The 13,453-nt window shown below is 37.6% G+C and overlaps 1 protein-coding gene across 1 annotated transcript in view; it reads left to right on the top strand.

The window, feature by feature from the left end:
- PLCB1 (phospholipase C, beta 1 (phosphoinositide-specific)) overlaps positions 1-13,453 on the top strand; it is a 394,102-nt gene that overhangs the window by 285,092 nt on the left and 95,557 nt on the right. The window contains exons 12-14 of the mRNA XM_009886082.1: positions 2,260-2,342; positions 9,033-9,117; positions 9,611-9,788. Of these exons, the coding sequence (XP_009884384.1) occupies positions 2,260-2,342; positions 9,033-9,117; positions 9,611-9,788 (346 nt within the window). The remainder of the gene's footprint in view (positions 1-2,259; positions 2,343-9,032; positions 9,118-9,610; positions 9,789-13,453) is intronic.

Raw genomic sequence — 13,453 nt, forward strand, 5'->3', positions numbered from 1 at the left:
CGCTCTTCCCTATGCAGCCCAGGATTCCATTGGCCTTTTTGGTGACAAGGGCACATTGTTGTCTACCAGGACCCCTAGATCTTTCTCTTCAGAACTACTTCCCAGCAGGTCCACCCCTAACCTATACTAAATCAGTAAGGTTTTTCTCAGCTGCAGATTGTGAGCTGCTGCCAGGGTGAGATCTTATAGGGAACCAACCAATTATTCAGGCAATAACCAGGAGTCTGTGCATGTGTACTTTATATATACCTTGGAGACCTGTTTCAGGGGAGTCATTCTGCAGCTGGAGTAAAGTATGGAACTTACCATGTTGTTCCTCTCAGACCATGGATAATTTGCATTTACATTTGAGTGCAGTGCAAGACTGAATCACCAGCATACCTTTTTCTCCACTAAAGCAATGCCTGGCTTTTCATCCTCAGATTTCATCACTGTAATCCTGATTTTACTCTTTCAGGTTATTTTCCCCATGCATGCTGGATTTCATCCCTTTTTGCAGTTGAAAATAAGTTTATGGATTTACTCCACAGTTTGAGCAGTGTGTAGGAGCAAGAAAGGCCTCAGGACTGCTTTTGGCAGTACCTCTTATATCCAGCCCTAAGTGTTCTTAAGCCCTGCGTGATGCTCCATAACCAAGGGGAGGGTGCAGGTGGGTGGAGACGAAGCCAGCGCTAATGATCTGGGTGGAGAGCATCAAGATGGGAGGACTCAATATTGTAACCTGATTCTAAGCACGGCTGTTTCCTTGTAATGGAAAAATTGCCTTAGATGCTTTTGCTAATCCCACCAGTTCTGAACAGTGTTAAAGTGTTACCAGCACTTAGTGATTTACTGAAGCTGGAAAGAAAGTGTGCAGTGGGAATCAACCGTATATTCCCCCATGGGAGAACCGCTGCTGTGAAACTGCAGCTTCCTACCTGCCTTCACCCAGCCTTCTGCACCATTTACTGTTCTTGTAATAAACGCTTTGCATTTTCGCTTTCTTTGAAGACTAGAAGTGGTCTTAGTTGAAGCATATGAATGGTTAGTGATACATGAAGCATTTAAATATTTGATGATTGCAGTTTATTAAATATAGTCATTCACCAACTCTGTGTGCTGAGAGAGCTAGTTTCTCATCTTATAAGAGATACTGCAACAATTTGTGCAGGAGCTGTGTTTTTTTTTTTTTTTTCCACTTACATGAAGACCGTAAATTTTGTTTGTATCCTGGCTCATATCGGCAAATGTTGAGATGGCTTGTGCTTTCCTTCCAGCCCTGAATTCTGCAACCCAGCATCAGAATAATGTACCAGAAGCTCAGCTTTTATTTTAGGAAGTGGATTTCTTACTGTTACACTTCTCAATTAAGCCTTTAAAAGTACAGAAAACGAACAAAAGGAATCCCCAGAGGAGGCTTGTTTAAAATAAATAAATCTTTTAGGTTTTAGTCATCCTTATGGTTTGGGAGGGAACAGGCTTATGAGCTCTTATAAACTCCAGAGTTGGAGGTTCTTATAAACTCCAAAGTTTGACAGTAATGCATATGGAAAGTCTTCAGTGTTTTGTAAGTTCTCTTGTAACAGTGAGTGCATTACTATATTGTGCATCCCACTAAAATTAGTGTTATCAAATGAGTCCTCTACTAGATTTACAGTTGCCATTTTCCATCAGAGCTGAAAGGAAACTTCTACAGAAGTTTCTGTTTCTGACCCCTCTGTTTGATGGTTACTACACAGCCAACTGAGTAATGTTTTTTTCTTTTTTATTTTTTTCCTTTTTTTTTTTTTTTTTTTTTTGCCTTAAAGGGATTTCTCTCATCAAAAAAGAAGGAACTAAAACTTGTGAGTCAGAGTAACTGAGGATTTTATGGACACATGCTTGTGCTGATGATGTTTAGAAGATATGCATTTGTCAGACCATGTTTATTATTATGCAAAATAGTTCACGAAAGCCATAGCTTCAGGCATGGAACAGCTCCACACAAAGACCAAGTTTTACATTTAAACTATTGATTTAGGCAGACATAAGTAATTTCTTGAGAAATGTGATGCTTGAGGCTCATGAAGCGTTTTGGAGATTTGATTACAGTTCAGGTTGAAAAATTTGGTTGCTGCAAAAGCACATCCAGAGCTTTCTGGGATGTTTAGAACAGAAGGTCTGATTTCAGGCAGTTTGGGTATGATTTCAGACCTCTTTGGGTCTTTTCTGTCTTCGAAGACCAAAACACTGTTTCTCTAGAGAAATAAATTTGTAACTGTCTGTATTTTGATTCTTTAGGAAGTAATAGAAGCTATTGCTGAATGTGCATTTAAGACATCGCCCTTTCCAATCCTCCTTTCCTTTGAAAATCATGTGGATTCGTAAGTAGTTACTATGTTTTCCTGTATGGCGTTATATTTTTATAAGGTCTAAGCACAGGATTATGTATGGACTTGTTGCAGTTTTATTATATGACATGATCAACAGCTCTTACCCAAAACCCACTTGTATCAGCTTAAGTAACCGAGATGATCCAAATGAATCGGGCATGTTCTTAAAAACCTTTCTGGCTTAGAACCTTTTGTATGAAAGAGAAAGCTTGAATAATTGTGAGACAAATTGTATTAACTTTACAGTTTCGGTACGTCCTGCTGGAACGTAACGGTACTTCATCAAAGAAAAATAAGCAATCTTTCACCTGCTTACAACCCTATTCTGCGCATATGAGCATATTCTGTGCACAGAATTTGGTCTGTTTCTTGTATGTTAGAAGTAGAGGCCAGAACCATAGACTAGCTAGGGTTGTGAAACGTGATATGGAACTTTTCCGTCTCTTCTAAAAAACACCAGTTTGCCAAAGCTGGTTTTTGTTTTTTTTTTTCTTTTCTGTTAATTACAAGAAAGGACATTTGCCTGTGTAATAAAAGAAAAAAACATGAACACTTTTAAATTTGTCCCAGTTATCTATTTGTTGTTGGTACTATTATTATTATTATTGTTTTCATTCTGATTTTTCTTTTTTTAAGTTTGACATTGACTTTAGTTTTGACTATAGAGTTCAAGGTGGGGTCACATTGACACACTTGTGCCTTAACTTCAGTTGCCATTTCCCCTTTTGTTTTCTGTTGTGGCATTTTCAACACTTCTGGGGCTGGTTTGGACTGAGACACTTTTTTTCTTTTTTAATGTGAAATAAACAGTCATCTTTGGGGCAGCCATGAATCATTTAATATAAATCAGAAAAGATGTTGGCACTTTTGCTTCTTGCAGAGGAAAAGGGTGAGGGCTAACTGCTTTTCCATTGTTTTAGGAAGAACATGCTCGTCATAAGGGAAGGAACTGGTAGAAGAAGCTATGTAAGAATGTTTTTAAGAACAGATGTGCCAAAACTGATCAAAAATGATGCAGGTAGAAAAATTTAAAATCTGAGAGCTGACCTACACTACCTGTATACCTTACAATATAAGTTTACACTACCCTTTTGGGGGCAAATACGTGCTTGCTCTGCGCACATTTAAAGGCCACATGGTTATGATTCAAACAGCTACTTGTTAAATCTTGCTTAGTTAGTTCTGTCTTCCTCTGAAAGACCACACAAATACTGTATTTAATTTCTTTCTCTAATCGGTCCCCTCACTCCTTTCTTTTTGGTGTATGTTATATCACTTCAGACTTGCATATTCTCACCTACTGCTGTAGGTTTTAACTCACAATGCTTTTCTCAGTGCTTCCAAATGCCACCTGTGGTCTTTAGAAAAGGCCTCAACCATCGTTCTTCAATGTATTATATTTTATATTCATTCTTCTGTATTTGTTAAAATATACATTCACTTTGTTAGTATAAGGCAGAGAAAAAGCAAAATCCAATTTATTTTAACCAGAAGGGTTACATTTTTCTTCCTTTAAAGTCATTAAGACTTAAATCTTCAGTTATTCCAGGGTGATCTGTTCTATTTTAGGAAAGTAAAGAAGTAAAAAAGAATGTATAAAATAAACTCCTGTCAGATGTAAGTTATGTGCAAAAGTGGCTTTAAAACTATAAGATTAAATATTGTCAAAATCAAAGGCGGTGTGATACTGCAGGAATATGTCAAAAAAGGAACAGAGTTACTGCTACATTACTGTGATCTTCACAATTTGCCCCACAGAAACCATTGGACCTTTCTCTCCAGAAAACTCTGGTCGTGGAATAATGAATTATCTCTAAGTGTATTTATTTGATGTTGTTTCCCATGCATTGCTATGACATAGGTTTTTAGCAAAGCAAGTCTGCAAAAACAATACCAAGTATTTTCTCTTTCTGAGGCTTTATTGCTATTTATTATTTTCTGCTGCAGTAAATCATCAGACTTAATGTGTATGATTTCTAATTTTGCTTTGGATGAAAATAATTTCTAGTTATTTTACCAACTGCTACAATTATCCCTTCATTTCTTCACTAGTTGCCAGAGAAGTCTGCAATTAGTCATGCCACTCTCAGAAACCTTCACCTAATTTCATGGAATGCTTCTTTTGTCTTTTCATTTACTTGGAATGTTGTTTTTCTCCTAGAACTTAAAGATGGGCTTTGCCCTAAGTAATAACAAAAAATGCTCAGTGTTTTTGTAGAATTGCTGTCAAACAAATCCTGTGATACCAATTTCCACTTTTGGGTGATCAAATTTTTCTTCTGATTTTCAAATTACAAGAGTCAGTGTTCATATGTAAAATGCTGGTCCCGTACAAATAAGTAGACATTTTGGCATTGCCTTAAACAGAAATATGGGTTTAGCCTGTGTTCTGTACTCATGGCTTTTAAACAGACTGTGATTATCAGAGGCAAATAAATTTTACGTCACCAGCATAGATATGACGCTGTTAATCACCACTGGACTTAAAGTGCAATTTTTCTTCCTTATGGTTTGTGTTCACAAGAATATCTTTAATGCTTTTTGTCCACCCGGGGAACAAGCCATTTATTAGCACATAATGTTAGCCATCTCATTTTGCTTTCTTCCAATGTTTTTCCTAGAAGGATTCCTCTCATATCTTTATAGCATGTGAAGAATTTTCATTTCCATTACTGTAACTCCACTATGTAGTGTACTCATTCTTGCCTGGTTTTATACAATAAAAGGTTTAGAAAAAGAGACAAACATATAACTTTTAGAATATATAAAATGTTATGTATGCCATTTATATTGAAGTCAAAACACACACACTGAAAAAAGACAGTGCTAAGAAAAGATGTGGTTCTATGAAAAAATAGAAAAGTGCCCTGAAAACATTGAAAAGACCTCAAGAAGACCTTGGCGTTTGAAATCGGGCTTGCAGAAGACAAGCAATCTGCAAATCTGAAAGCAGACACTCTATAATTAGAAATGCACTGATGACATAGCAAAAAGGTTAAGTGATCCTTGAGCAGTATCCATATAAGATTGCTTCCAAGATTAAATTTAATTACAGTTATTCATATTGCTGGTTTCTTGCTGGAATTGTTATTTCAAATATTAACAGAACTTTTATCACTTTCTCTTCCTACACTTTAAATTATTTTAGACTTTTCTGGGAAGCATCTGTGTCTTTGTCTTATGCAAAAGAAGGATCTCTGCAGAAGGATATTAATACAATGTTAGGGGCATTAGTCGTGCAGTAGTGCCAAAGAACCCTGTGACTGACCTTCATAATAGGCATAATACAAACACAGTAAAACAAAGTACAAGCAATACAGTAGTGGTAATGAAAACATTTCTCAATATTCTTTATATTTTTGTATCTCCAGCTATGATGTTCCCACTTTATCTGCCCTTACGCTGGCACATTTTGGGGGCATATAGAATTAGTCTATATGCTACCCATCCATATCTGCACAGTGAAAATCATAAAACAGATGAAGTCAGGTCTTCTAAGGCAATCAATTTTCAGTACCATACAGGAATGCTGAGAGAATTTCCAATAATAGTAGATATGGACCAGGAAATACCTGCTTTTTTATTTCATAACGCAAATGGGGAAATATGTCGATGTGGAAAAGTTGGTATTTCAATCTGTTGCTCTGGTTCATAATTTTGAAAGATGGGAAAACAAAAAGAAACTGATATTCCAACTTTTAAAATACTGGAATAATAATACGTAATCCATACTATTTCTAATGATCTGTCTCTTGAAACAATAAATATATATGTTAGTGAGAGAGACGACACAAAAAATACCACTTGGTTAAATTCTGGGACTCTTAAATATTTTTTTATTCCCTCTTAGGAGGTTTTAAAAATATCTTTGCCAGTCCAATTCACAAAGACAAGTGATTTTGTAATGTCATGATTGTCTACTACTGCAAGATTATTTTTTTGTAGTATTAAAAAGTTTTTCACGTCATTTTCCTTCTTTCTGCCTCTGGGATACAGTGACATTGGAATTTATACGCTAAGCCAAAATAATGTTGCATTACATTTTTCTCATTTGCAAAAATGAAAGTTCTCACTGTGCTGTCTTTGAGGTAAACATGTAATTAAACACAGAAGATCAGAAGAATTTGTTCTAGCTGTGGTGATAGTTTGAAATTTATTGGATTTAACCATTGCATATTTTTTTCTATTTCATATCAAGAGTTCTTTCTGGAGTTGATGTGCCCATTTAAAAATCCCAATGTCACATCTAATTACTACGATTTCAGTAATTGTGCTCTTTTGATCCAAGATGTCCTTTGAACTTCCTGGGTTCTAAGAGCATGGATCTATTCAAAATATACAGTGGTGGAGAAGACTGAAATAAAATTCACTATAATGACTCCTAGACCTATAGCAAATACCCAGTCTGCGTGCTTACTAGAGTGAAGTGCCTTTATTTTCCTTGTTAGCTGACAGTTAGAAATAACTAACGTGCTGTCGTAGCCTCAGCTATTCTTCCCATCACCTTCTCCCTTGTGGGTTCTTAGTTCCGCTGCCTTGCTTGTCTTCATCTTAATTTTCCATCCTCAGCTAAAAGTGGCTCTTAGCTTTTTTGCAGAATTGGCTGCATGCAAAAGAAGGCATTAATGAAATGCTCTAGTGATTTAAACTGCATGCAGCACTTGCGTAGCTTTGTGGAATACTTTAAAGCCTCCTCACAATATGTTTTATCGGTGACTGAAGTAATGACCGGTTCACCCCATATCTACTTCAAGGGACACCCAGAATGCTGATCTCGGGGAAATTACATTTTCTGATTCAAATGCCACACAGCCCTTATCTCAGCTATGGTTTTGCTGACCCCGGGAGGAGCTGCAGAGCCAGGTGCTTGCTTGGTGGCCAACGACAAACTGGGTGTAACTGTTGTTGCGCTCTTAGTTTACAAGAAAAAAATGAGCACTCCTTTTCCGCCTATATACCCAGCTCTATTTTGTCATGAAAAATAGCTCCATGGTAACATAACCGCATATACCATTCCTGTATCTTCTATGATGTGCAGATCATAATTAACAATAGTTGAGGAAGTTATATTAAGCAATATAAACCTGTCCTTTAATCGAGGCTTCTCAACAGAGTAGCAAAAATGGAAACCTAATCTCGGATATTACAGATTTTAAACAGGCACATATATCAAAAACACACAGTTGTCTAAAATTAGAAAGAGAGTGACCGTAGCACTGAGCTGCATTTTAAGATGGTTTGAGTAATATTTCTGAACAGTATAACCAATCTTCAGTCCTAAAATTCCCATCACTGATATGCAGGAATTATTTCATTCTTTGGTTGCACTTTGGTAAAATTGATTGTAAGTAGAGTTTACTGCGGTTCAATTTACTTCTAGAGGATGTCATGAAAACCGCTGAAGGTAATTCACTATGGTAAAACTTGACACTCTGTCTGATTTTGAATAAAATTTAAAATTTTTTAGAAAAGGTATCTGAACACGTACCCAGACAACCTACAATGATCATTGAGCAGCTCCATCTGGCAGCTTGTTATTGCATCTAGATCCCTACTAAGAAGGCTGTCTGGGTATGTTGGTCCCAGTTATAAACACATAACATGCATGCAGTATGTGATTATATGCATATGAAATGGCAGTTATGCCAGCTCTTATTACAGCAATTCTCCAAATTGACATAATGCCTCTTAGCAGTAGCACAATTACGTCTACGCGGTGACTTCTGCCAGTGAGGAGGTGTCAGGGGAAATACTGAGTGAGCTGGCGAGAGCAGTATGAGCTTTTGGTGCAAACCCAGCCCAGGGGGTCTGCGGATGGGTCAGTGCTTTGTCGTGGAGCACAGCGCGGAGGTGCGGCTGCGGGCAGGGCTGTGGCTGGATGGGGTGCACAGGCACAGCACCCACCTCACACGGGCTAACACAAATAGGGTGGGCAAGTGGGTTGCGTTTTAGCAGAAAATCTGCAGTAAAACTAACTGCATTTTGCATTTTAGATTTCTGCAGTAAAACTAGCTGCTTTTTTACAAGTGCCTATAACTGATGCAGTTTTGCTGGTTTTGAAGCCCAAGTATGTCTTCTGCCCCTTCTTCTGTGTGGCTGTGCTTGTAGGCATGCCGAGTGAGGTGGTAGGTACCCGTGGCTTAGGAAGTTTAACGGAGACACCTGCACAGGAGACTGCTTTCTGGGTAACTGGTTTGGGTTTGATGCCTTAGGTTACGTGTGACAAAAAGAGAATGCAACCTAGGTGGGGTTTGGGGGGCAGAGATGAGAAGAATACCTGGCATGTGTATAGAGTAACATAAGGAGGAAGATATTTAAACTTTGAATAAAAAAGCTGCCTGAAAGAGGCAAATTCATATAACCGTTATTTCCTTAAAGGTAACAACTGACAGCCTCATTTTTTTTATTTTCTACTAAGTGTATGGGAAAATATACCTCAATGTTAGAAGTTCAGTCTCACTATTATTCAACTGACTAGTGCCTTTACTTCAGGTATGATCCTTTTGATAAGCTCTATCAGAGGAATCAGAATAATTGCATGATATACCTAGGCCTTTCTGAAAAATTGACAGCAATTGGATCAGGAAATTATATCTAGTTTAGGGATATTAGATATTCCATTACTGCTGCTTTCACTCTGTAGCATTAGTAGGACTCATTTATTTCTTTTCTCCCCTTTAGCCCGAAACAACAGGCAAAAATGGCGGAGTACTGCAGATTAATATTTGGAGATGCATTGCTTATGGATCCACTGGAAAAATACCCGGTAATATAATTTGGTATTTATCAGATCGTAAATATCTGTGTGAATTTTTATTTAAGTGTTTCAGTCCTGTGTCATTCTTCACATATGGCCTTTCAAAACAGAGTCTAAAGGAGGGGGTTAAACAACATGAGCTGTTGGTGACTTAAGCATATAATTTCTGATGCAGGGATCGTTCTGATATGGTGAATTGTAATCTTCTAAATGCAATTGATTCTCATAGCTGCCATTTTATAATGTAGGCTTTCATATTTGAACTAATACTTATTTCAGTTATTACTGTAGACATTTCATAAAGCATTTTTCTTTTCTTCTTAAGTGCCCTCAGTAGCCCTGTTTCATTTAATGTTGAGGTTACCTCTTGTGCAAAATACATTTCATTTGAACAGGGCTTATAGAGGTTACAAAATTATCTTGCACCATGCAGGCCCTAAGAGAATGCCATAAGCTCATTTCTTCTGTTATTGTAACAAATTTCTCTTCCGTTTTCTGCAAGCTTGAACCCGGGGTTCCTCTTCCAAGCCCTATGGATTTAATGTACAAAATTTTGGTTAAGAATAAAAAGAAGTCACATAAGTCTGCAGATGGAAGTGCGAAAAAGAAGCTCTCGGAGCAAGCTTCCAACACGTGCAGTGATACATCTAGTATGTTTGAACCTTCCTCCCCTGGTGCAGGTATGAATTGAATCTACAAATATTTTTCTCCCTAAACCACAAATGCTTAATTACAGCTATAATTCCATGCATTTACATTGCTCTAGCAAGGTAAAGGTACACCAGTGTGGGTCTTACTCAGTATGAAACAATGCTGTGTCTTTGATCCATGAGTCTGTGAAGGCTCACAGCTGAGGAATCCCTTTTGGAGTTACCTACAGCTCAAGGATGTGTACTAACATTTATCTGCACTGCTTAGAAAGTAGAGTGAGCTGCCAGCTCCTCTACCCTTGGGTGCCTTTTCCGTTTGCCCAAGCTCAATACCAAATATAAATGTTTTCTTTTTTCTGTTGCCTCTGAGGTGTGCCTACCATTTGGTGGCCTTTCAGATTCAACCCATTGCACAGGAGAACCAGAGTGGTTCTGCTGTGTCTTCAGATTTAGGGTAACTGCTAGTGAGATACCTGTTCCTCAGGCAGGCAAGGGTCAAGCCACTGTTGTCTTGCATTAGTTTGGAACACATTGCAGACCTCTGTGCAAAGTGACATAAGATGTTCTTCTGTTCCAGAGATGAAAACAGGAAAAAATAATACTGCAAACAAATATTTGTTACCATCAGAAATTACAGGGAATGTGGCCAATGGAAAGCAGTGTATTACATTTAACTTGTTCATTATTAGCAGAATTTTTAAAATCAGAAGTGAAATAGTAAAGTTACTATAATTTAATGCGCATATTCTGGCAATGCCTATGGGATCTTCAGGGGACCATTGTGAGTGTTGGTATGCAAAAATTAGTAAGAGATGGTCCTTGTCCTGAAGAGCTGAAAACCTCACTAGAATAGGCAAAGAGAAATACAGAGAAAAAGATAAAGTAAGGATTTGCTGTAAACCACAGGAGCAGATTAGCAGCAGGACAAACAACGAAATCTGTATATGCCGATTCCCAGTCCAGTGTCTGTTCCCTGCATTAGGATTTCTTCTTTCTGTTAAGACTGAAATTTTGGATTGCTAAAAGCATAGACATTTGTGTCACAGTAGTAGGATACTTATAGAGAAAATTGAAGGCTCTCCGGGAATATAAGTTCATTACCTTTTGTCATTAAAAAACTTCTTTCCATTGTTTGTAATTTTTTCTAAACTGATTAATTGAGCTGAAAATTTTCATGCTGGCAGTTTGCCTCAAGCTGAATTAAAGAAAAAAAATCTTGCTGTATTTGTGGATAATGTTGTTTATCCTATTGGAAGCAAAGAAAGAGTTTTCAACTATTGCTGAAGAAACTTTTAAAAAGGCATGCTTTGGAGTAGGGCTTGGATTTCAAAGGAAGATTCATCCTGGTGTCAGGAATGATTTAATTACTGTTTTCTTTATTTACTTTAGACAAAACCCAAGCAACAGAAAAATAAGTGCGCATATGCCAACTGACTCCTTTTCAACACTTGAAATCAGCCCTGGGTTCCTAACGCTACATTTTTGTTACCAGCAAAGTGACAAAGTACATGTCTTTTGCTATATGTTTTCTTCTGAGTGCCTGATCTGCATAGAGGGTAACAGCTTTGTCTTTCAGGAGCCTCTCTATGAGCCTTTATAAGAAAAGACCTGGACTGTGAATCTAGATGTTGATGATGATGCATGGCAGTGGGGTTAGTCCCATAATAGGGTGTGTAATTTTACAAATTAACTGTGAATATTATGTCTGTATTACCTATGTAACAATCTCTGTTAACTGTAGATTTTGATGATGAACATTTAGAAGTTAGAAACTGATAGAATTGAGTTGTGGTGTAAAATTGGTGTGGTTCATCCATGACTGCCAAAATATATTGCTTGTAATCCTACTGTCAGCCACTGTTTCTCCTTTAGGACCTATGCCTCTTTTGGAGAATGCAGTTAGTCAATATTTTTTTCTCTCTCTGTCATTCTATACTTGATCCTAGATCTAGCATCCTCATCTTGCTGTGAATTTCTGTGGGGGTATCCAGGCTGCATATGAGCACTCGACAAACAGCAGTGAATTTATCTGAACAATGCCTGTGGGAAGTGAAATACTATTAGGCCAATTTTAGGACAGCCAAGTCTGAGAGAGCTTAAGAACAGTTTAGGGGTGACTGACAAGGAACATCCAGGATCTGATTTTTCAAGAATTCTTTGAATTTTTAAGTATTCAGAGCACAGCCCCAGAGATTTCAGCTACAGTTTACAGCTATGAGCATGCAGCATTTCTGTAAATCAGGTGCCAGATCCCTGTCTGTGAACATTTAAAAAAAATAATTAATTCACCGTTTTCTAAGACTGCTATGGCAAGACCCAGTGAAGAGCGTGGTTCCGTGGGGCAGTGCCCAATGGTCACTACGACACACTTCTTTTCACTGTCTTGTTCCTTATGTGCGTCTCAGTATCTGCAATGTGTGATGCTGGAACACTGGAAGCATTATGCTCCTCTATACCCAGTACTGATTTCCTTCTGGAGCATGAAAAGAGTAATGCAATTAAAGATTCACTAAAGCCTAATTCTTAACATTTCTTAATAGGAAGTGTTTCAATTCTCCAACCTTAATATAATCTTTATATTTAGCAAGTTGGGCATATGATTCAAAAAAGTCTATTGTATTGTATAGCTCCTGTCAGAATTATTGCTGATCTCCAGGAGAAAGTTGTGCTGATTTAGCCTTCTTGAAATTTTAAGTAAGTTTTTTCACAGCAGTGCAAAAAATATGGAGATTCGTACTTCAGTTGATAGCAAGCTTCACTGTGTCTTATGCTGCTTGAGGTCAGATTGAAATCCAAAACATGTTTATAAACATACCACATGAAAGCTAGGTGGTGGTGATATAATAGCGATAATTAAAAAAGCAATTCTGAAACGAGCTTTGTGGAATGGCTTGCAAGATGTTCATGAAACGGGTGTAAAAAGTGGCTTTAATAGAGTATAATATCTGTCAGTGGAAAAAACTTTCCCTAAAGGTACAGCAAAGCTGGCAAAGCAGCAAAAGAATTTCTGAGATAGCCCTTGTGAGATAGGTTGTCATTTTGGTAAACAAGCATCTTAGACCTGGCTGTTTTAGCACAGTGAATGGAAGTAAATAAGCAAGATTTTTTTCAAGTTAGATTACACTGCAAAAAGAGCAGTGGCATTTCTGCGGGTACATACATTGTACCGAAAATAGGCCTATACTGAGAGTAACCAAAACTTGCTAATTGAACAGTGTTCATGTTTTCAAGTACAGAGAGAGGGGGTAGGATTGGTTCCATTGTTTCATGACGACTAAATAGAAAACTGGATAAAAAGTTCTAAGCACAGTGTGTGTAAATGCATTGGTACATTGCTACTGCATGCCAGCTGAGGCCATGGCCCACTGTTACAAAGTAAAATGTTTTAGCAAAGTGAGTAAGTTAATTTTTTCCTTTCTAAAAATCATTAAGTGCTGATGTACAGCCTGTGGAAAAAACCAAAGGGGATTTACCCCTCCAAGATGCTGGTGGCTGCCTAAATGTTACAGAGCTAACAAGCTGCAACAGCGAGTACCACATTTATACCAGTGTTATTTTCAAGGGGTCTGAGAAAGCAGATTATCAAATTCCTGTGATTTTCAAGCAATGTGTAACCTTTCATTTTATTAGGCTCTCAATATCCGTCATGCTGCTGAGGCATGGTGAGAACAGATAATATTTAGCACTCTGCTTCC

Source organism: Charadrius vociferus, unplaced genomic scaffold (genome assembly GCF_000708025.1).
Source record: "Charadrius vociferus isolate BGI_N301 unplaced genomic scaffold, ASM70802v2 scaffold455, whole genome shotgun sequence".
Classification (NCBI taxonomy): Eukaryota; Metazoa; Chordata; class Aves; order Charadriiformes; family Charadriidae; genus Charadrius; species Charadrius vociferus.